Source organism: Falco rusticolus, chromosome 5 (assembly GCF_015220075.1).
Source record: "Falco rusticolus isolate bFalRus1 chromosome 5, bFalRus1.pri, whole genome shotgun sequence".
Lineage (NCBI taxonomy): Eukaryota > Metazoa > Chordata > Aves > Falconiformes > Falconidae > Falco > Falco rusticolus.
In genome coordinates this window covers 66,177,814-66,202,535 of record NC_051191.1, presented here as the reverse complement: position 1 = coordinate 66,202,535, position 24,722 = coordinate 66,177,814, and the positions used below count along the sequence as shown (strand labels likewise).

General features: G+C 41.7%; 1 protein-coding gene across 2 annotated transcripts in view; it reads left to right on the top strand.

The window, feature by feature from the left end:
• Window positions 1-9,444: 9,444 nt before the first annotated feature.
• The window catches only part of FGD4 (FYVE, RhoGEF and PH domain containing 4), a 110,161-nt gene continuing 94,883 nt past the window's right edge, over window positions 9,445-24,722 (top strand). The window contains exon 1 of one of the 2 annotated variants that reach the window (XM_037388260.1): window positions 9,445-9,636. In XM_037388260.1, the coding sequence (XP_037244157.1) occupies window positions 9,501-9,636 (136 nt within the window). In that variant the 5' untranslated portion in view covers window positions 9,445-9,500. Of the gene's footprint in view, window positions 9,637-21,188; window positions 21,212-24,722 lie in introns of those variants that run through there. The other variant, XM_037388266.1, reaches the window with a different exon arrangement.

Here is a 24,722-nt window from a genome sequence, read left to right as displayed (position 1 = left end):
GGAAACTCAGGTTGAGCATAAAAAATTATTGCATAATTTTGAACAAAGTTGAAAGCTAGGCTTCATGCATGATTCATGAGACCAGTAACAAGAACAGAGGTACTATAAAAAGAGCCATACCAAAGGGCTGACATCCACATCTAGCAGCCTGTGAATGACAAACATTGAGAAGACTTTATATATAGAACAAAATACAGGGGAAAAAATGATAATAGTAATTATGTACATCCTGGGAAAAAATACTTGGAATAAAGCCAGCTCTCATCTGAAGTAAGGCCTTCCTCTCAGTGGAAGGTTTGAGTCATTGTCTGAATGAAAGAAGAAAGTCCTGACTTTGCACCAAAATAAGGCTCAATACTATAGCTGACAATTCAGTAGAAGCTTAATAACCCGTTAAAAAATATTGACCTTTGCAAGAATTATTCCTTCTTGACTAAAGCGGGATATTAGAAAATGCATATTTCACTTGTTACTATTAATAAATTCTCTTCTATCATATTGGAGGAAACTAACTTCAGCAATAAGGTTTGGTGACTGGTTTTAGAGGAAAAAAAATGTTTAAAATATTGTTATAATAGTACGCGATTGAGAAAATGTTATGAGTGAGCTTTCCATATGAGAGGGAAAGAGAAGCCCTTTCATCCCCCTTAAGTGAGTTACCAGGAAACTTTGGAAATAAATGATGAGGCAGTTGTGTCCATTTAAATTTATTCATAGGATACCCTCCCTGGGGAGGGCTTTCATCTTTATAAGTGTTGATTACCTCTCTCAAGGAAATTGATTTTTGGTATTCAATGCTGTCATGCTGTTTGCTTAGATTAGGAATTTAATATGGAGAGCTACATGAGCTCCCCTGAAGATCGAATTTTGAATGCAGAAAATGTGGGCCCAATATTTTGTTCATCCACCCAGAGGTGGGAAAGGCCTATGATCACAGCAGAAAAAGAGCTACTGGTTTTGCAGTACAGAGGTTGTCTTCTATCCCCCTATAAAAGACTAAATGACTCTGCTATAGTGGCAAGAAACCTCTGTTAGAGGCAGACAGCCTTTGTAAACTCAGATGGCTCAATGCTGATCCATCCCAGGTAACTCTTTCTATAGTGGTACAGCTTGTCAGTGCTCTAAGATGAAGTGGCAGCTGTTCTTCATGGCTATAGCGGCGTTTATCTCGTGTCATTCACAGCTGGTTGGAAAACTTGCTTTGACAAGAATGAATAGACCTGCCATTCAGTTCATTCCTTTGAAATTTGATTTAAAGAGACCCCTGGGTTGGAGCTAAGTGCCATGGACTTTAGTGAGTCCCATCTAGATGCTGGGCACTTACCTATGTGGAGCAGATGACAGGACGGTGGGCATAACGTGAGTATCTCATGCAATCTGAAGATGTGACTGATGAGTGCTTTCATGACCAGCTTGTTACTCAACTTCAGCAATGCGAAATGTAAAATTAGAACTACTATAAGTGCACTGCATTCAAATACCAGCAATCTCAAAGTTCTACATTACCTAAAAAGAAAATGCCTCTGTGAAGCCACCACTGCTTTCAAAGGTTTTTGTTATCTAAGCCAAATGTAAAGTAGTTCTTTTTATCTTCAGAGCACTCTATGCGTATTAATTCATTACCAAAACGTCTTTGCAAAATGGTTACTGTTATCTCTCACCTACAGATAGACAAATTGAGACTGTGCTATGGGAAAACATCAACACTCTACAAAGTGAGCCAGGTTTCTTTACTTGTAACCCTTCATCTCTCCACATACATCCACCCTGCACACACTGGAATACCAAAGTAGTTTTAGATGCAGTAGCCGGGTGCTTTCAGCAAGGTGAGTTATTTAGTCCATGTGGTACATACCCTGCTCCAGAACCTGCATTGCTTGAGTGCTCGGCTTGGTTCAGAGCTCGTTCCTTATTTTTGCAGTGCTTAATATTAATAGAACCTCACTATAAATAGCTGAGGTTTAACTTCCACTTTCTGTATTTAATTTCCTTAGACTTATGCCCTCCTTCTGACTGTCTGCCAGGCCTGTAAACCAAAAAGGTATTTGACTCACAAGGCACAAGATGAAAATATTGTCTAAACATGGGAAAACTTTTCTTTCCCCAGCAATGTTAGCTCAGTAAAATATAGATACTCTTTTTCAGTAGAGAACTTGGATTTCCTTTAAAGTGACGACATTCCTTTAAAGACTGAGTTCAAAATCCTGACTATAAATCTGTGATACAGCCTAAACTAAGATCGTGGAGTTTCTGAGGTTTCAGACCCCTTGTCTGTGCAGTTATGCTTAGTGCTATTTATGCTTGAATGTAAAATCATGGCACATTTCAGTATGGTAAAGCTACAGCCATTTGCAGTGCATAAAGCCTCAGATGTATACCGTAAAGATTGCCTGAAGTACTGAGTTCCAAATTAGACACTGTTTGATCTCTGGAGGTAAAAATACATTTCAAAAAATTATAAATACAAATGGAATGCTGTTTTTGTGATTCAGGATACAAGTGCGAGTTTAAGTGGAATAGGAGCAGCATTTATATCCTTTTCACAGCCTTTGCTCCACATTGTCACATTTCAGCCCAGAAAGATCCAAGGGACTTTGTGGAATGTGGAACAGAATGAAGGAAAACAAGGATGGATGAAGCTAACTTAGAGGAGTCTGCAAATGCAGCAACAGCTTTGAAGTCTCTCTGTTTAAAGTCACTATAAATTATTGAGAAGCATGCTGAAACTCCTGTGCATGTACCATCTGCCTCATTAGAAACAATCCTAAGTACTTGACAGCTTGGGTTTTACAATAAGGAAAAGAAAGTTAAAGGAGTATTGCAATATTGAGACTTCCAGGGAAGGAAGTAATAATTATGCTTTTCTTTCCACGTGTTTTATCAGCCTTGAGTTGCTCTCCAAGTGTTGATTTGTTAAGAAGAGAACTAAAACATTTTAATGTTTAGGTAATCATTCATAGAGAGAGTATGGTTAATATTTAATGTATACAGCACCTTAGCAGTACACGGCTCTTTAAATAAGGCACAATCCCACATATCATAGCACCAACAAGAGAGAGCAGAGTTCTCCCAGGCTAAGCATTGGAAATAAATGCAAAGCAATGCTAAAGAGCACTTCATTTCATGGTCACACATTTCCATGAGGACAGAGCCCCTTCTTCCAGCTGCAGCCCTTCCTGGAGCTTGTGAACCCTGTGCAGGGAGCATGCCAGAGGAACAGCTCATAGCAGCCACCAGCTCCTTCCACACAAGCTGTTATCTTTTCCCCAGGAGTCACTACCAATTGTCCCACCACCTAACCAGGCATGGGCCCCTCTTAGAAGAGGGAGAAGTTGCAGGGCCCATACGAGATGGTGGCCAGGAGCTGGCTGCTGCCATCAGCAGCGGGTTAGCACAGCTCACCGCCAGCTCCCCAGCAGCTCCTGGGAAAAGCACTCCCCGGATATTGCTGGAATGTATTTTCCTGTCAGACCATAAGGAACTTGTGGGCAATATTGGGAGCAGCTTTGGCTAATTTTTTAATTCACTATTTTCCACAAGGAATTTAACTTGATCTGGAAAAAATCTAGAGACTATTGATTCTGGATATGGGGTACACTTAGAAGAGTTGTCAGTCTTGCCACGGGAATCAGACCTCGCTAAAATGTCTCAAATGGGGAGCTTAGACCACGGTTTTTAAACTTTTTTTTAAATAGTGGCTGTTGATTGTCACTGCAGAAGAAAGAAGAAACAGGAGAAGAGTAGAACATTTCCTTGAGCATAGCTTGCTTTCTCTCTCCTTTTTACTTACATGACCTTATGGAAGTTTGTTTTCACCTGTAGTTAATGCAAATCAAAGCTGAAGCACTGTTGCTAATGGTATCCAAATATCTGAGATTAATTGGATAGCGCAAAACATACTTCGTTAACCTGTTGTAGTGATAATGAAGAATATTCTGACTTGTAAAAGCAATCAGTCTTTGTTGAACGAATGCCGTTCTGCAAGACTTGCCTAACAGAACTGATTGAATAGCAATTACTCCCTCTAAGCGGTAATCCTTCAGTAAAACTAAGGGATATGCTTGATAGCTTTATCTCAACATGCTTTCAACAAATTCCAAGCATTTGCTTGCAACAGACAAAATGCTTCTGTGCAGCAAAAAAGGGGTAAAACAAAATTAACATCGAGGCAGTATGCAGCAGGAATGTTTCTTCCTCTGGTTATCATAGTGCAGAGCTACATGTTAGCGTTCATGTGTGTGGTGGAGAAAGACGCCCTGGCTGTAGTGGGTATAAATAGGATTCTTTATCACAGTGGCTGGAATTGGACAAAATGTGCTGCTGGGTAGTCCCTACAACCACCTTTGATAGGGCCCAAAATGACAAGAGGGGGAAACAGGTTAAACACAATGTTCCCTTTTATCCAGTCAAGCAAGACAAAACAGATTTGTATTAGAAGCATTGTCTGGGTGAAAAGAAACAGCCATGCATTTTCTTCAGAGGGCTATCTACCCATCTTTTTTGTTCCAGCAGTTAATACCTAGGATTTGTCTAACCCCCCCCTTGGAGTGCTTGTCGTGGGTTACTTCTGATCATCCCTAAGGTGTGGTGAGTCCTACAATGGGCAGTAAGCAGCAAAAGAGCCGTGTGCCTATTTTGGTGGAAGCCAGCACAACGCTATACATTCAGGGTCCCCACCCTGTTCTGATACATACACTGGGTGCTGCATGGAGAGCCAACATCAGGCTTGAGTCTCTCTCATTTTTGTAAGCCACTCCCCAGGCTAAGAAGCCACAGCCTGCAGCCTCAGGCAGAAAGTCACATCATGTCTTTGAATGCTGGATTCTGTGTTTGCCTGCTGATTTAACCGAGGTTAAGTATCTCCCTCACAGTTGCTTGCTTAGTCTGTATATCTCTGTTGTAGGCACTGCAGTTGCTTTGTGCTTTGTAATTGCTGTTGCCATCAGAAGAGACTTTTCATCTGGAATGTGCATGAGGGCCTGAGATGAGTGAGATTCTTCTCTAATTAGCATCCTACTCTATCTTTTGCTATATCAGTTCCCTGCTGGCAGAACTGGTTTGTGGGTTATACCATACGCAGTTCACAGAAGATTCAAAATTTTATGATGATCTGTACCTTAACTTAGGCAGGACTTGTCTTGGTTATTTATGTATCACTTTGTATTTAAGTACGGATTTTCTATATTACAAGCTGAATTTTAATTCTAGTTTTGATTTGGAGTTTCATATCTAACAGAGAATGGCATTTTTCTGTCAGACCTCAGAGAAGGTACTGTCCAAGTCATCCCTAAATAAGCTAATGTTTGTAATGTTTCGAAACACACATGTATTTTTGTTAGGTGCTGAGTTCACGTATCTTCTTTCTCACCGTCCTGTAGATTTATGTTCTAAAAATGTTATACACAGATTTACTGTTGGGTACAGCACAAGGTAGTGCTCAGAGGAATCAAAGCTAGAGGCCATGAACTGAATCCCAGAAGAGATTCATTGTGTAACTAAGAAGAAAATAAAGTTTAACTCCAGCAGAAATAAAGAAACTTGACCAGAGGCAACAACAGAAAGCCTCACTCAAGGGGTTAGTGAAAATCAAGTCTTCTGAAGGCTGGTTCCGTTAAGAGAAGAAAAGGTTAATACAAAGAAGTTTACTAGAGGAACAATGTTTTACATACAAACCGAAGCATTTGTTTTCTCACAAACTAAACAAAGATTGCCTATAAAGTCCTGTTTCCCTGAATGCTTTGGTGCTCCAGCAGCAATGAGTGCTTTCGAGCCTTTCACATACCAAAAGAGCTCTTCCAACTTTTTCTTGAGGTTAAACCTTGCCAGCCATCCTTGCCTTCCTTCTGTACCTCTGTGTGCTGCCGTAAGGTTCCTGTTGTTCCTCCCACATACAAATAGGTGTAATTAAATCAAGTCTCCACCGCTGCATTTCTCACCACTCCCACAGAAAGCTTTGGAGCCAGATGGCTCAGCTATTGCCCACACTTGAACGGGTTAGCTGTGGCTTACCGGTTATGTCAGTTACCACACAACATGGGGGTATGTAACTCTTCCCGCACTTTGCCTAGGCTGGGAGGTATGCTGCAAGGCTTTTACTCAGCAGTGCCATTTTCTGACCTTCATATATTTCAAGCGGTATTGGCAGCACTGTCTATCTTTGAGCTTATTTTTCTGTTCTCAGATCTCTTCTTTACATTAAATTTTTAATCATTTAGGGTGATGTTTTCCAAGATAATATCTATCTCAGATAGACTTTTTACACTTAGAGAGTCTTTTGGCAACATCAGCAAGACGAAAAACATCTTTCTGTCTCTCCCTGGAGATGGAGAACAAGAAAGAGTGAGAGCAATGTATAAAAATGGGAAGGGCATGCCAGAAGGGGAGGCCCGGTTGTTACCCTGTTAAAGCAGGCAGAATGGACCTGTTGCTGATGTACGGCGCTTCAGAGCCAGCTAGAACCAGCTGCTCCGGGTCTGTGTTGTAACAAACTGAAAAGAGAGCCAACAAGGTACTCTGAGAAGCCCGTACCGCACTGCAGTGTACAAATGCTCTACAATTTCCATGGATTTAATGACTGCGTGAATGGCTTCTATCTCAAGCTGTCATCTTGCTGCTTTAAATATATGTGTGTTTCAGGAGGATTTTCTCAAAAGAATAATCTTTTGTGACCAGTCTCTTGCCATAGATTCTTTTTGCTGAGGTGACCTTTGTTTTCCAGTGACATTGTAATAAGTTACTGCTCGCTGATAACATCGCAGAAAACAAAATTAACCAAGTTCTACTACTTGGTTGAGTAGGGTGCGTGCATTTGCCCTTGCTTCCTTAGCTGTTCTTTTTCCAGAAGCAGAGCTCTATGTCTAAAGAGGCAAGTACAAAGTTCCATAATAAGTTATAATTGTGCCTGGATAAAGATTGGCAGTTGAACAATTGGCTAATATTTGGGTTAATCTCATTATCACCCATAAGAGAAACAGAGAAATGTCTTCTATTTTCAATCTTACTTTCATTCTCACAAGGTAACATTTTGTACTTTACTACTGTATTGACATCTTGGTCAACTTTGAACAAATCACTGTGTCCCATAATACCTCATTTTCCTGCCTTGTCAAGAAAGGCCGATACTTCCTCCTCGGTGAAGTGCTTTGCAAATTATTAATGAGCAGTTCTCTGCCTCTCTTGCTCTTTATTTGTTTAAATCAGTAATACTAAAGACTACTCAGTACTCAGACTGTCTGAGTTCAGAGGAAGATTTAAAGGCACACCAGTGTTCTGGAAGAAGATATTTATCTGAATGAGTTAATGATTGATCCTCGGTACAAATCCATGAACTGTACGTAGCTAAAGTTTACAAGAATCTCTAGCTCATTGCAATAAAGTCAGCAGGTACTAGTGCTCTTTGTAAGTATATTCATCTCCATACACCCAGCCCAGCTGAGGTGGCTGAAGTCAGGAAATAAATCAGTGTTTTACCTCTGAGTCACTGCTTTGTTCTTTATGTTTGCAGAAGTAAAACCTAATGTTGGCACCTGCAAGCACACAAATAAAAGCCAGGAGGTGACCTGAACACCTCATTTTTAGTGGGAAATAAAAGGGGAGGCTATAAGATATCAATCCTCTTCTGGAAGAGAATAATTTCACATCAAGACCAAAAGAATGAGATCCTTGGCATGTGGTGGCAGATGTCCCAGCTGCACCAGTTTCCCCCTGTGCTTGCTGCTGACCTGCTTTCTAACACTGAAAGTGGAAGACTCACTCATTTGACTTCTGTCTCATGATCCATTGCTGCTGCATGTCTGTGGTACAGGAGGCACCATTATGGCTTCTCTCTGCCACCGTGCATGGGTCAGATATCGCTGGTGCTTCACACAGGTGGTCCCCTGGCATCAGGAGGAAGTGTGCTACTGTCAGGTCCCGCATGCCAAGAAAGCCTGCTGGAAAGGACTCAGCAGGAGCCTCACACCATGGCACAAGGCTCTGAAGGAAGGTGATGCCCCATTGCATTGTTCCCACACACAGATGTGGCCATGTTGCATGCACAATTTCGTGGGTGCTGACGAAAGGTATCCTCATCCCTCTGGAGGCAAAGAAGTTGCAAAGTCAGCAGCTTGCCTGAGCAGTCCATAATATCTTCTTACTGAAGATGTAAGAGCACAGCAGTGGCTCTTGTCATGGGTCAAATGAAAGGTCTCTCTTGCCCACTTCCCATCTCTGACAGTGGCAAAAAACCCCGTTAAGAGCAGGGCAAGTGTGGAGGGGTACTTCCCCAGAGTATTCCTTCAAGCCCCAGCAATTCATGGGCTTCTATGGCAGCTAATGGTTGTGTTGCACCATTGCCAAAGGGAGAACATCCCTGGAGCATAGCTGACTGCGCTCCTTTTGTGAGAAAATACACGCAAAAAGTATGGCTGATGGCAAACGAGGCAGCATGTTACTGAACAGGAACCTGTATTTTAAAGGTTTAAAAAACCCCTGGGGTTTCCAAAGCTCAGAAAATCCCCATGTAGTGGGAACAGTGCTTTGCAACTGGTTTTCTTCTAACTGCACCACATCAGGGTCCCTAACAGACTCAAAAGCTCTTGTCCTGCTACCACAGGCAGGTGCACCACTTCTGGTGGCACTGGGGGAGATGCTCTGCCTCCAAATATAATGTCTCAGTTAAGCAGGTAAACGGGTGCTTCAGACACTGTTGCTATATAAATAAACCTAATCCAAAGTCTTGCAGCAGTATGGCCTTCTGATCGTCTTTCTGTTAGTATGGATTAACACTGGGAGGGAGGCAACAGCTTTGGCATGAACGCAGCATTCAGCTGGAGAGGTTATTGATGCAAGTACTGCAGCTCCAACCCTGGCACCAAAATTCACTTTTAATTGCTAGTACTCAGACGTCTTCCAGAACTTTCGTTGGAAGAGGGGAGCTGTGTTATGGCCAACAACTTCTATGTACGCTGATAAACCTTACAGGAACGGGGCCTCCCCTTCCAGGGAAGGCATTTGAAAGGCGAACGGTGAGGGAAGGGAGGGAGCGCAAGGCACACGTCGGGGCTGGGTGGTGGGGCGCTGCGGACCCCGCCGCAGGCCGGCGAGGCTCTGCACCGGCCGGGAGGGCGCACAGCGGGTGCGGATCCTGCGGATCCCGCGGATCCCGCGTCCCTGCGCAGCCGCGGCGGGAACTCGCCCCGCGGGCACCGGGCTCGGCGGAGCTGCGGCGCGGCCCCGGCCCGGGTCGGGCGGCGGACCGGGGCTGCCGTGCGGCGGGGCTCGGCGCCCGGGGCCAGCGGCCGCAGGGCGCGTCGTGCGGGGCGGCGGCTGCCGGCGCCCGGCCCAGGTGCTGGCGGGGGCGGGAAGGGGCGGGGAGCGGCGGGCAGGTGAGGGGCCGGCGCGGGAGGAGGCCGGGGGGAGGCGCTGCCTTCGGGGCTATGCCGGCCCCGCCGCCCCGGGGCGGGAGGGACGCTGAGCACCCCGCGGCTTCCCCCTCACTCCGCCTCTCTCCCGCCCCGAGGATGAGCGGAGCCGAGGGCGCGCACTTCAGGCGGACGGCTATCCGCAGGAAATCCAGCCCCGCCGCCCCCCATGGAGCAGCGCCCGCCTGCCCCGCGGGCACCCCGCAGGGGGCGGCCGCCCGGAGGCCGCCTGCAGGTAACGGCCGTAACGGCGCCCCGGGCCCGGCCCCCCCGCCGGCACCGCCGCGCTGCGGGACGCGCTCCGGGCGGGACCCCGGGGGTGCCGGCTGGCCCGGGCGGGCGCGGGGAGGGCGGCAGCGCAGCCCCGCCTGGCTCGGTGACTCCGCCGTGCGGGCTGGGTGCCGCGCCGCTCGGGGGCGAGCTGCCCCGGGCTCCCCGGCGGCTGGCCCGGCAGCGGGCGGTCTGTCAGGGAAGGGCCGTGTTTCCTGCCGCAGCCGGGACGCCTCGCCTCGCCGGCCGCTGCCGTGCGAGCCCGTGCGGTGGAGGTGAGCGCTGGCACGGCGACCGGGAGGGGGCTGAGCCGGGGAGCGGGGAGCCCGCCGGGGGCTCGGAGCCGGGGCAGCCGCAGCTCGGCATGGAGCGTTCCGAAGCCCTGAGCCCCGCAGCGGGCCAGCTCCCTCCTCCGACAGCCCCGCGCCCTGTGTCTGCCCCCCCCGGTGCCACTTTCTTTGCCCCTTTCGGCACCGGACCCGTGCTGGGCTCCAGCCGCCCGTGCGGGGTTAGCGCGGCGCTCTGGGAAGGGGCGGCAGCTTCGGCTGCTGGTCTGCATGACCTTGGCCACGCTATAAAAATAAGAGATCATAAAATCCAAACTTCAGAAAGTTGTTGCCTATGAGCAAGTTAACACCACCACCCCACCCCCATTTGTATGTCTAAACCCAGCCACTCTGGCGTGACAGCAGGTGTGACACGCTGGGCTCATGCTTGTGGTGTCACAGAAGCTTGGGTTTATGGATGTGGAAGGACAAAGTGGATGAAATAAAGCTTGACATCTCTGACATATGCTTGTTAAAACGTTGGGAATTATAACATAAGGAATATAAGGGTGGGATGTTTTGCTTCGGGACTGTTGTTTCGCAAATTCCCAGGCAAGTGGCCTGCTTCATTTAACAGTAAGTATGCACGCATAAGAACAGACTACCGCCATGCTGTGCATAGAGTGCTTTGTTTTAACTCTAATGTGTAGTAACTTTGGATATGTGTGTGCCACTACCAATAAAAAATTGTGGGTTCATTCTTTTTCCTAATGCCCTACTTGCATGTTTACATCGGGAAAGAGGAACTGGCGGCTCTATTTGTAGTAGGTAGACTTAATGGATTTCACTCTCCTCTAGTAAAGGTAAGCTTGCAAAGGGATACTGTGTTTTCAGTTAGTTTTCAGTTTCATTAGGCTCCTGCAGTACCCTGTTACCTTGGAGTTCTGGGTAACAGTTTCGTACTCATCTACAGTCTTTTATTGTTGCTCTTTCATCTGTGCATGCAACAACTCCACTGGGTGATTTATCTACTAAACAAGTGCAATGCATAGCTTTTTCAGTGTCAGCATTCTTCTTGTGGCTTTTGGATGGCAGGAAGGTTGTGAGGGCCAAGACATATGCAAGGTGCTGCTTATCAAATGTCTCTGCATTTGATAACTTCAAATCTGCACTGCAGTAACCAACTTCATGGTACTTTACTGCATCATGATTTCTAAATATGATTGCAATATGAAAAACTCAACGAAACTAAGATAAATTAATCCCAAAGATATGGGAAATAAAAGGGAGACTCAGTGATGATTTTAGGCTTTTCTCATGTAGGTATGTATATCTTTCCTTTTTTCATTCATAGTCCATTTCTCCTAGAAAATTAGGTGAAGATACCTTGTGTATACAAACAATTTCTTTTAGTGGGACTTTGACTCCCTATCTAATCTTCCTGTTGGCACAGGCCACTGCGGCATGTGCTCCAGCATCCTATAATCCCAGGATAGCTTTGTAGTCTTCCTCATTGTTCTTTGTAGTCAGAATGCAACTGCACTTGCTTCTGTTGCTCAAAAAAGGTGATCAAACTGCCTTGATTTTGGAAGTATAAACTTTAATCCCCAGATGCAACATAAATGTGGGTGTGTTCTTTCTCCTATGAAACAGCAACAACAAAACAGCAGGTGTTTACACTTTTATGGCTTAAAAATGCTAACTGGATTTTAAAGGGGTTTTCTAATGCAGAAGTATGCTTTTGACCTGCTTGAAAACCTTATTAGGGAAAAGGAGGGGTTAGCCTAGCTCAGACATCTCCAATCCTTGTCCCTGCTGAGTGCTGTGAAATAGGCCAGTTACATTACTGCCTGGGGACGGGACTCTGGCAATTGTCTCAGATCTTTATCTGGACAGCACCTGGAGAAACTAGATGTATTACATGAGCTATATATGCTTATAAATGCATTAGAAAAAAAACCTGGATGATATATATGGCAGGCATATCAGAACTCTTCTCAGACTAGTAAATTGTGAGTTAGTGCAGAGAATTAATAAGACCTATTATAACTTCTGTACACACAATAGTTTCCTCACAACTGTTGACATTGACCTGATGAAATAGGGAACGTGGCAGGTTTTCTATACTGGGAGGCAGAAGATCAGAATATGTCCGTTCTTGGTGTTGTCTGAAAACATTTCCAATGCTGAAAGGGGTCGCTTAAGGTTTCTGTTACAGCATCAGTCTTTTGTTGAGCATTGCACAGAAGTGTCTGACTTCTAACAGAAAAATCTTTCTGCTCTTCAACATACCATATTCCAAGTCATCAGGTTCATGGTCATGAGCAAAACTGCAACTGAATTTTGTTAACATTTGAGTTTGAAAAGGCTTGGTGTGTTTACCTACCTAAAAGACAAAGCAAAAATTATTTCCTGTTACAAGTTGACATTAATATAAAGGTTTGACAAAAGAGTACTTGAATCTTCAGAGATACTTTGAAATAGCTGGAAAACATCAAGGCTGATATCTGGAGACAGTTTAGAGAAGAGCACTCAGTGCAGTAGCGTGATTAATAATTTTTTTTAAGGGAATAACTAATGTGGATTCCGTGTCTTTTTTTCTGCTGAATTAAAATTCAGAGTTGATACTAACTCGAACAAATCTTTACTTCAAGTTCCCGTATGCATGTTAACTCAAAATTAGCTGTCTGCCAAGAAGCAGGTCTAGGCTACTGCGTGCTTGTGCAGCACTTTCATTAGCCACAAGGTCTGCAAAGTGTGAGCATGGCACTGCTTTGATTCTGCATGGGATTACGCTACCCTAGAAGGCTGTAACTCCACTTAAGTCGACTAGATTTAGCTGTGAAAACATAGCTCAGAACACAAGGACACAGTAACTCGCTTTCACAGCAAGAAATAGCTTCTTCCTCCCATCAGTACAGTCATCTTTGTCCTTGCTGCACACAGACTGGGTTAACTTTTGTGCGGTTCAAATCTTGCACTGGTTCCTTGGCTCTGTTCACGTATGTGCAAATTTACACCCTTTCTGCACTGCTTTCTTCTGTTCCCTTTTCCCTAAATATCTCTCTGCTGGCATTGTACTGTATGTTGGCAGTCTCAGACATTGCGGTGTGCCTCTTAGGGAGCTGAGGTAATTTGCATTCAAGACAGCATTCACTGCAGCAAGGTGTCTGCAAACAGTTGACAGGAAAAAAAATAGTTCCCCACCACTACTGTTGTATCTCTACCTGTTAAATGGATATGATTTTATGGGATTATGTTGACAGAACTTCAGTAGTCTTTCAGGTTTCTGTCTTGCAGTGGGAGATAACTAAATGAGACTCTTAATAGTGTGCTGTTCAAGTCTATGAAAAATGCTTTTGTTCAGGGTTTTAGTCTTATAAAGCTACAATGAGAACTATGCCTTGCCTGGTAGTTTTTCATTGTTACTGGTTTTGTTTTATTTTTGAAAATAATGAATTTTGGACTATCATTCTCCTTGTTCCTGGCTTTGTGTTACCCGCTGCATTTTGTTGACTGGTCTGCAGTGATTGAAAACCTGATTGTGATACAGTGTATTCAGGGAAAACCTGTATGATCATTAGGGCTAATCTAAACAGTGACTGGAATCTGTAGATGCATTAGAGACCACTGCAAAAGAGAACTAGTTGTCTTACATGCCTTCCTGTTTTATTGAAATTTTTCTGAAGCTGAGATTTACCAGAGACAGCTGATACTTAAAAATGCTGAGTGGAAGGTGAATATATAGGAAACTGTTGCTAAATATTCCTCTCCCTTCAAATGTGAGAGAAAGTGAAGTATAAAAAATTGCTTTATGTAGAACTTGCGTGAAAACACATTTTCCCATCTGTTATTAGAGAGCTTCCTGTTTCTGTGGGCCAAATTAATCCCATGTGCCTCCTATTGAAGCAAATGTCTTCTCTGAAAGTGCAGGAAATGGAACTTAGCTTCCTGAATATATTTTTACTGTTTTCTTATTCCTTTCTTCCCTTGCTTTTCCTCCAAATATTTAGGATCAAAATAATCCTGTAAAGCCAATAACAGTGTACTGTTTGGTTCATAGACTATCCAGGATTGAAGTCACTTATATGTGTATCTTGGGTTGGCTTGGTGGGTCTATTCGGTCCTTGCCTAACAATGTCTGCTTTACCCAATAATTGTTGTTGGTCTTGTAATACTGACTTCCTGGTGATTAAGATGGTGATTTGCTTCAGTAAATTACAATTTGTATTCACTGCTTGACTTGCTAGTGCCAATACACAAAGGGTTTCAAAGAAGAATTCCAGTTTGACATGGATTTACTGAAAATAACCTGTCTGCTTCTTGCTGGTGATACCGAAAAACTGGCAAAAAGAAAATCCTCTAAACTTCATTTTGTAAGTTTAGAAGGCAGGCATTCTTTATTGCAGCGCTGGGCACACGGAGGTTAGCATCTCAAATCATGTGCACCTATCTGACCAGCATTCCTCAATTTATTACAACAAAACATACGTATTCATCGTATTTCCCCAAAATCAAATACATATTGTAACTACTTCCCCAAAATGATTTACATATGCATAAAGCACTTGTGTATGCACACTTCACTCCTGGGGATCTTTCTTGGGGTCTTTTGAGACCCCTGGTGGTTGACAAGTTGGTGAACTTCAGCTGAACTTTCTTGGGGAACATGCACACTACTTGTTCTTAGAGAACTTAATTTGTCCTCTGTACTATATGGCTTTGACTGCAGTGCTCTGTTACCCTGTTTCCCTTGTCTGTTGTTAGATCCCAGGTGTCTCAGAAAGCTTGCTACATCTTAGTGAGCTTATTCCATAGGTCAAGTTAATCATTGCTATAGTTTCAGCCTCTGTTAGTGATTCTTTATATCTTAATTATAGCACTGGAGAGACTTCTTTAGAATATACCCAAGATGACAAAATTGTGGAGGTGCTGGTAAATGCCATTCCTGAAATACTTTCAGGCGTAGCTGGAACTGAAAAAGTAATAGTTTGCATACACAATACAAATCAGTTTGTGGTACAAAATCACAAGCAGGTTGCTTTTGCAGGTAAATTAATACATATGGTTAGGAGATTTCTGGATTGGAAAAGGAGAGCTTGCTTAAGGATTGTGTTACTTTTGGGCAACCAGTAAACCACAAGTATTGAGAAAGGAAGCTGTTCATTTTAAAAAAAAACATTATTTGCCCTTGGCTATTATTTTCTCCCTTGTCTGTCAATACCTGCACTACTTAAAACTGCAGTTGTCAGACTTTTCACCCACTTCTTAAGTCATGGTGAGGGACTATCTCATTTTGCAGTAATTTCAGTCAAAATCCTGTTCGTAACTGGGCTTTGATGCTGCTTGTCAGTATGTCTTGGGTACAGTGTGATCTGTGATAAAGCACTCGGACTGCTGTATTTTGCACTGTTGTGTCTTAAAGTTGTTTTATCTATTTGCTGTATAAGACAAAATATTTTCACAGGATGAAGGGTTTGCCAGAGGAAAAGGAAAATATGAAGCAAGTAAATTTTAAAATAAGATACTTGTGAGCTTTTTCTTCTAGTTCTGTCAACGCTGGATAGGTTTTCTTCAAAACTTTGTTGTCAATTCAGTATTTTAATCCAGTTACTGACTGCAAATCTTGTAGCTGAAACTCCTTTTTCTATGAGAGGAAAGAAAAGGCTTTCTGTTGCAGTGTGGGATACTGTGTGTAATAACTCCTCTGAATATAAGGCGATCCAGGATGAATAGTTATACTTAGATGATCAGAACGATCCCTTCCATCATGTTAAATCTATGAATAAACACTGCCTCCAGCTCTTGATGGTTGAAACATTTTGATCAAATGTGTAGCTGTGGACAGCTCGATATATTCAGGCTGTTGCCAATAAACTGCTGTACTTCTGGCAAGGGGAGAGGGAATTCTGTTTAGAGAGGGTATCCTGAGAGCAGTAGTTTTGTCAATAACCCAAGCAAGTAAGAGGAGGAAATTGAAAGAGGAATTTTTAATGGTTTCTTCAACTAGCTGCCTTGGAAGTCACATTTTAACAATGATGGCTTTAGCAGAAAAAAACAACTTTTGAAATTAATGTAGGGAAAAGAGAATGCAGCTGTGTTGAAATGTTGATGAACTAAGTAAAAATCAGAGAGTGATCCCAGAGCACCAAATAGCAGCGAGACGGTATCAGAAGATATGGAGAAATCAGTAAAAGCAGAAGAGGAGAAAAATTAAACTGCTACAGTAGTCTGCAAAGCCAGGCATGTAAATAAATGTATTTTTAATGAGTTTCAGAGCAATTTAATGCCTCCGTAATGCTCAGTAAAATGGAGCACAAAATGGATTAAAATTGGAGGCAAAAGACACTGAGAGAAGGTAGGGCAGGGCAATGCAATAGTGTTAGTTACTAAGTACTAATGCTAAGCACGTCACAGATAATAATTAAAACAAGTTAAAAAGCCTGGAAAGAAGGAAAAACGTGGTGGAACTGTAATGTGAGATGTGAAATTTATTCCTGACTTCTGACCACATGTTGCCTTGCAGCAGACATAATAATGCAGCTGACGTGCAGGTCTATCCTTCTCCTCTTAAGTAACTGCAGGCACTTGCCCTCCCTCTCGAATAGATGCTAGTGTGCCCAAATGCAGATAGGGATCAAGGAAGGCAAAAGTAACTCTGAACTGATTCAGTGGCTGAATTTATTCTGGCCTTTTAAACGATTTAGCTTTTTATTAGTTGAGCATGTGATGTTTCCATGCTAGGCTTGTGGTTCTGTCGGTCACTGTTGTGACCGAGCCCTCACGGTAGGGACTTGCACCTACTGTAAGGGCACCGAGCCTTGTAGCCATATGATTATGTTGTAACTCTGCCCTGCTCCTACATACTTGAAACCTGCAGGGTCTGAGCTGCCAGAGTGCTGCAGTGCCAGGGCTGCTGGTGGCCCTGCTCCGTGTGGCCGTCCTGTGCCACCATTTGGTGCTGTGTTCTTTCTCTGGACCACCTGGATTCTTGATGGGGCTTCCGTGTGATCCCTTTGGGGACTTTGTGGCACTTGAAGCAAAAGTCAATAGAGAAGTTTCTACCTGCATCTTTGGTTTGTCTTCTCTTTCTGTGAAGCACGAGAGGCCTTGATTGGGACAACTTGAGAGCAGATATTCCTGCCTTTACTTGGTGGTTTCTGGAGGTAGAGGAGGGAGAGGGTGTAGGGTTCCCTGCCACTGCTTCTGGTTCTGGCTGAGGATCCTGGCCCCACCAGTTGCTGTTCCTTGTGAGGACTGTCTAGTTTCTAAGCTCCAGCTAGTATGCTGATGTAGGGTGACTTTTTATTTACTTAAGGGTTCTGTTGGTAGCCTTTTATCTTTCTACTAGGCTCAGGCATTCAGTTGCTTAAGCTGTTTCATACTTGTACATTCTCTTCTACCATGAAACAAATATTTTAAATCAGAAATCACAGCTAGGGTTTACAGCAGACCTAAAAACCCCCTATAAATTGCCTGAATTGTAAAACTGTTAGAGCAAATAATATTTTAAGATGTTTCTTTTGAAATGTTTTGTCCTGTTTCAGAAGGGCTTGATGACAACTTCTTGCAGGGAGTAATCAGAATCTTTTTCCTCTTTACTCTCACAGACCACCATTCACTATTTTGTCTGTCATTATTCAGTTTCTTAATTGAATATTAATATACACATTATTTGTATTAACAGCAGTAATTGAGTTGGGAAATGAAACTTACTGGCTAATTACATTCACCTTCAGAATTGGTGATTTAAGAATCAAAGTCACTGATACAGAAAAAATAAATTGTTTTTGATAGAATTGAAACTTTTTTTCAGTTTTATGCAATTATACTGCTAGCCTTTTCTTTAGCTGACTCTTGCCAAAATGTCCCTGTCTTAGTCCAAGAGTACTGTACATTCCTTTTCATTGTCTGACATTAAATCTTGTCTTTAAGAAACTACATTACATCTGTGAAGGTAGAATTCTTTTGTACTTCAACTATTCTCCTATGGGCTAGCAGTACTATAGCATTCAGGAAGGTTATGTGGGATGACAGACGCCTGAGGATGGTTTTCAAAAGTTCCTAAAAAGAGATCCTTTATATTTGTCCTTTGAAAGCCTGTAACTATTTAATTCTTAAAAAAGAGGATTTTTATTTCTTTAAAATAAAAGCTTGGAGATTTTTGGCTGAAAATGTGATTCTAGGGAGGTTTTGCAAAACATCTGATTTTTGTGGTATGTGCAATAAAATGAGAATTGCTATTGGTGTATAAAATTATTGGGAATTTGTGTTTTGGCTTATTTTAATACTAAAGGTGGAACTGTGAATTTTATTAAGATGCATTTTAAATTTGAAAGCAAGTTGCATCTATTTTCTACTAAAAATAATTGTCCATTTTAGAAAATAGAGTGGTGGTTAATGCAAAGTTTTAAGTTGATTTTCATCAAGTTCTGGTGATCTGACCCAACTGTTGATCTGTAATTACATTCATACTCTCTTAAGTTATGCATGGTAATGCAGTAAACATTGTTCTTTATTAATCTGTATCTGATCCAGTGGACAAATGGGCTCAGCAGGCTTACAAATGAAGGGTATGCTAACACCCAAGCTGGCACTCAACATGCTGTTTAGAGACTGCCAAGCTAGGTCAGGTAGCAGGAGGTAATTTCCATAGCACTCTGTGGTCGCTTTTGTGGTGAGGTTGAACGGAAGGGTGTAAGCAAGTCCAAAATGCAACAACCCAAGTGGTTGCTTGTGCACCTAATCTCTTTCTAAACTTCCATATATCCTTCCCTGTCCTGTATCAAGCATAGAGTGTATCTTCAGAATAACATTCCTGGCATGCAGCCAGAGGGGGAGAAAAACATCCATCCTAACTGTATGTATAGCCAACAAGAGATCTGGCTTATGTGGGCATGGACTGCCCTTGGTGTTCAACTTCAGTGTGGAGGATTGCCCCTTTAAGTGTTCATCTTATTTATTTTCTGTGTAAGGACTGCTTGGGCACAGGATATATTGAAAGCTTTTTGTTCATAGAAATGAGAACAATATTAACATTGTGTGTATTAATACATAATTTAAAGAAACCTCAAAACCCAAATGAGTTACCTCTTCCAAAGATTTTGGTAGAGCTTAAACAAACAAGTGTCTGTTTATCCGAACTGTGGAGAATTGTTGCTTCCTGGTTTTAACAACTGTTAACTTTTAACAGTATAATCTGCTTTTCTCATGTGGCCAATACCAACAGTGTAGTTAACTAGTTTTATATGTTTGGGGTTTTTTTTGGTTGTTTTCAGCAAATGCAGTTCAACTGCAACAGAAAAGTAGGCTTACCGTTTAAAAATCTGAGTAATATTGGGATGTTGGAATGTGGTACATAATGTGTAGATCTTATCACTGTGAATATTGTGTCCTCTTTGTTATTTCCTAAATGACATTTAGCTGGATCCTGATTAAAAATAATCTTAATTGGGTTTTTTGCCTCATGTAATTTACAGAAAATGTTGAGATAGGTTCTAAATGAAAAAGGAGGAAAAAAGGGATTAAGTGATTTCACTCTGACTTGTGATTCACTGATTTAAATATTTTCATAATTTAGAAAACTGAGGAGTATTTCTAGAGGTGTCTCACATCTCAAATTGTCAGATTGCTTATTTTCCCCACAGGGTTAAATAGTGATGTTTAAAGATGTTTGCCAAGCTCCTCTTGATTGCTTCTGTTCTGCTGGGGTCAAGGTGTACATGTTCAGCATTCAACTGAAATAGCATGTGGTATTTGACAATTGTGACCAGGACCATGATCCTCATATGAAATAAGACCTCAGAAATCCTTCACAGGTCTTGTAAAACTTCTTTGATACAAATAATTCAGACTCTTAATCTCTAAATACATGACTTTCACTATGGTTTGCTGAGAGAGTATTAACATAGTCCTTTCCAAAAGGAAAGTGTTTTTAAAGCTGACACAGAGGAAAACAGCCAGTGTCTGCAAGACTGGGGTGGTAATGCTGCTGAAGTATCTGCATGGAGAATGTCTCTGGGGCATAGCAGTTTAACGTAACTCTTTTCCAGTTAATATGTTTAGGCATGATGTAATGGATACTCAAATATGGTGGTTACAGAATCCAAACCCTCACTTGCAGAGAAGCGACTATCCAGCGGTGCAAATGCCAACTCAAGTTATGTTGTTCAGGCTCAGTAAGTGTCAAAAGTGCCCCTTTGCAGCGCCAGGCTTTCCGATTGTTTCCTTTTGCCTGAAGATACTTGGGAGACAGTCTACAGATCAGGAAAAAACTACAGACGTTCTCTATTAGAGTGACGTTTTGAAGAGTTTGCTGCAGGAAAAAAAAAATCCAATTCCATCTGCTACCCTGTGGTGTAGAGTGATATTGCTCACACCAATGCTGGCTTAAAAATAGATCTTCCACTATTTCTTTCCTTCTGTCCCATGGAAGGAGATTAGAGACCTGAGCAGAAGTAGATGACCTGTGCTCTGTGAAGACTATGGGAGTGCATATATTTAGTAGTCTATTTTCCACAGTGCTCTGCTGAGCTCTCTTCGCTAGTACAAAAGTACATATCCCAAGAAAATGAAACACCTCCTGCCCCTCTCTGCTTCCCCTACGTTCATTCTGAGGTAGTTCTTTGTGTCACTAATATTTGGACTGTCTTTGTGCCTGTGTAGCAACCCAAATCTATAGTTTGGGATGGACATGGAAGAATTCCTCAAGTATTTTCCCTTCCTCAAAAAATCAAGCACTGTAGCTGTTTGCTGTCAAATGTTAGCTTCAGTTTCAGGAAGGAAGAATGCTTTTTAAATATGAAAAGTGAGAATCTATCATCCTTGCTAAGATTGACATGGATTGCATGCTTATTATAGTTGATGAGATGGTAGGTAACTCTAAATGTAGGTAAGGCTATCAGAGCTGGAAAGTGAAATACACAGAGCTGAGATATCTAGAGTACTACAGTTGAAGTTTTTTTGGTTTTGTTTGTTGTTGGTTTTCTTGTACATGTGGAAGGGCAGGTTGTTTGAAGTTAAATACTGTGTTTACAGTGGCTTAGGGTGTGGAAGCAGGATCGGCTTTCTGATAAGTTTTTTTTTTTTTCAGGTATGGTACAGAAGGGGTTAGAAAAGCAGAAGCTATTTAGTAGCTGGAAGTAAGAAGAGAGGAACGCGGGCTGACTGCATGGTGCTGAAAGGACTCTTTATCCTAAGGGTTTTTTTTTTTTTCTTTTTTATTTTTCTTGGTGTGTGGGCTTACACTGCAAGGCAGGAGAATTCTGATAGCTGGTAAGCATGTTGAACTTTAAATGAAAACTTCTGAACTGCTTTACTGCAGCTGCTGACAAGCCACGTGTAGAATAAAACTAGGTAATCCTGTGCTAAGGAAGAAGAACCTCTGTTTCTGTCATAAGCTCTTGAATGACATATATTCAAGTAAATAGAAGCAAATCATATATGTTTTTGTGTAGAATGTATGCTGTCTTCTTCACTTGTCTTTTTTTTTTTTTTCTGTATGTGGATGTCATACTATTGCATGATCTGCTGTTTAAATTATGACTCTATAATTAATTATCTGGGGAAGTGTGGTCCTTAACTGTAGCATGGTCCCTGTTAATGTGGGTTGGTTAAGTGTTTTTTCAGTTGTTTTTTTTTTAACCCTGTTGTAGAAAACATGATATTTTTTTTAAATAAGGTGAGTTAAAATCTTTTTGCATATTGGAGGCAATTTGAGAGACTGTAACTATGACCTTGCCAGTCAATTGACAGATTTCAGTGTTGTGTAAAGAGGTCTGATGTTAATATTTTGGGGTTTTGTTGTTGTTGTTATAGGTGGCTTGCCACAGATAAACTAGGGGGGGCAAAAAGATTTTTTGAAAAATTATTTTAAATTATTATTTTTACGAACAGCGTTAGATCACTGTTTAACTGTTTGGGACATAATGGCAATCTGTGCAAATATTACCTAAAAGTTTCTGGAAAATAAGGAATATCTTCAAAAGCTATAGTAGGAAATAAGGAACTAAAAATTGTGATGTGTCTAATTTTACGTGTCTGCTAGTTCACAGCACTCTTACTGCACAGGCTGCTTCAGACAGCTGTGGTGCTGCATTGTGGTAGCAAAGGAACTGATTTCTCAATGGATTGGCTTTCTCATGGGCATTGCAGTATAGGTAGTTCTACCATGGTGCATTTATTGGTAATCTACAAATTTCCCTTGTGTATAAAACAGCAGGGGGCCAATCCAATCACTAATGTAATTTGATAGACTGTACTCGACCTAAGTATTAGGATATGGCTGGATATGGATACGGTTTGGATGTAAGCATTTGGGTATGGTAGGTACCTCCAAGTATTAAACCTTCAATTGTGTAATGTGGTATTTAAAATATTTTTTATTTCTTCTGACATTAAGCCTGACTTACTGTTCCTCATATTAGGAAGTAAAAGTCTTAGCCACATCTATTTCGATTTAAGTCCAGTTCATTCAGAGGCTTTCAATTAATGCTTTTTGTCTTGCATTGGAAATATCCGTGTCTGCCATACGTTTGTGGAGTAAACAGGGAGAAGGGCTACACAAACTGAGGTTGTTCTTCAGGACTGTTTGCCCTCAGGTATGTTTAAGTAATGCTGCCTGCCTACCCTGTTAGTACACTGCAAGAACAAGGCCAAAGGCAGCAAGTAGACTGAGAGAGTTAAGTTGTCAGTCTTTTAGTATTGGCTTTGGAATATTTTCCATTGATTCCAAGGCTAGTTTTTCTTTTGCATAACATATTGAATTTGTGTAGAAAATGTGAGTGAATTTTGTATGTTGAAGGTAAGGGTTAATGCATGTCTGATACTGTAAGATAATGTAATAGATTATAGGCAAGTTTCTAGCAGTCAGAATTTCCTGTCCTTTTTGATTGCCTGACTTCATTAAAAATCCAAGAGCCTCAAATGTTGTCTAAAGTTGAAGTTTTCCCTTTTCAAATGGTCATTTCAATTGTGCTTTTATCAGTGCTATGCAGTCACAGTATCACAGAATGGTTGGCATTGGAAGGGACCTCTGGAGATCACCTAGTCCAACCCCCTGCTAAAGCAGGCTCACCCAGAGCAGGCTGCACAGAGTCATGTCCAGGTGGGTTTTGAATGTCCCCAGAGAAGGAGCCTCCACAACCTCACTTGGCAGCCTGTTCCAGTGCTCTGCCACCCTCAAAGTAAAGAAGTTCTTCCTCATATTCAGATGGAAATTCAGTCAGCATCATGCTCTCTGACTGATCTTTCTGCAGGCCATCTAAAGGACAGTCTGCCTCAGCTGCTGCCTTATGCTGAGTCTCAAGGCACTGGCACATGAGGCAGCAGCTTGCATGGCACTGGAACGTTGTCCACCAAGATTCTCCTGTTCCTGCACTCTTCCTGGCTTCCTCAGCACAGTGTAGAAAGAAAATGAGCTCTTTCTGTTCTGAACAAGTGGAATGAACAATAAAAATACAAAAATCTCTTCTGCAGAATGATCATCTCTTATTTTGCGTATATATTACATAGCATGATGAGATACAGAACCATCTGGGTACAATAAGATATTATCAAGAAATGAATTGCAAGAATTTAGTTTAGCAGCAAACTACTATAGGCTGCCTCTTTTTTTTTTTTTTTTTTTTTTCTGCTGTTGTGGTCCCTACAATGATCATAATGCAAAAAAAGTAAGTTGAAGATCCCTTTTGCACAGCATATTGGGTCAACGAAAGAAGTTTTTTGATGTGACCTTAGACTGGTCTGTTTCTTCCTTCTACTCATCACTCCCTGTGGTTACTTTTCCTTACAAAAATACAATAAGAAGAGTAAAGCCTATTTTACTATTTGCTCTTTGTTAACTGGAATGTGTGGGGTTTGGGGTTTATGGGATGATTTTTGTTTTCGTTTTTAAGTGTTATCTGTTCCCCAATTAGGACTTAGCAGACACATTCAGGAATACAGAAGCAAAATACCTTTCTGAAAAGATGCATAAAATCTGTTTCCTGATTAGTGGATTGTAGAGAATATCTGCATGTCCCTTCTGATTCACTTACCTGATACCCAGTAGGAGGCAAGTGTGGACTTTTTCTATTAATTCTAATCTAGGTATTTCAATAAAAAATAAAAAAAAACAACAAAAAAAATCTGTGTTTTACAACTACTCAGAGGTTAAAATGAAGGTAATTTTATATCCTAACCCTATACATATGACAGGATTCTGAGTTTTGCAATCTAAAGCTAATTTTTTTTCAACTTCAGTTAAGGTAATTTTAATATAAAGTTAAAAAGGTAATTTATGTTTAAGTAATTTAACTTCATTGTGTTTCAAAACTTCAATCATTTTGGTTTACATGCAAAATTGTACCTTGCTGTGTTGAAAATATGAAAATTCAATATTAGTACATGATACCTATAAAAACTTAAAATATGAGCAGCTGCATGTTGCTCTTTATTGACATATGTCAGTAAAATACTGTATGAGCTCCAACAATATGTAGGACAGTCTTGGCAGATAAATATTTAACAGATAACAATTTAATAATTAACAATTACTAAATATTTAACAGATAAATATTAACAAAGTGTTGGTACACAAGCTTAGGTAGGGATCCTGCACTTACAGGGCTCAAAACAGGCAGGCAAAGTCAATGCCATAATTTCCTCGATTTCATATTTGAATTTAAACCAAACTTATTTCCACCATGGCAGCTCACTGAATTCTCCACCAACTTCTACTAAAAAAAGAATAATAAATTACTTCCTTGCTGGAACCAGCGAAGGCTGCAGCCTGGTTTATTGTCCC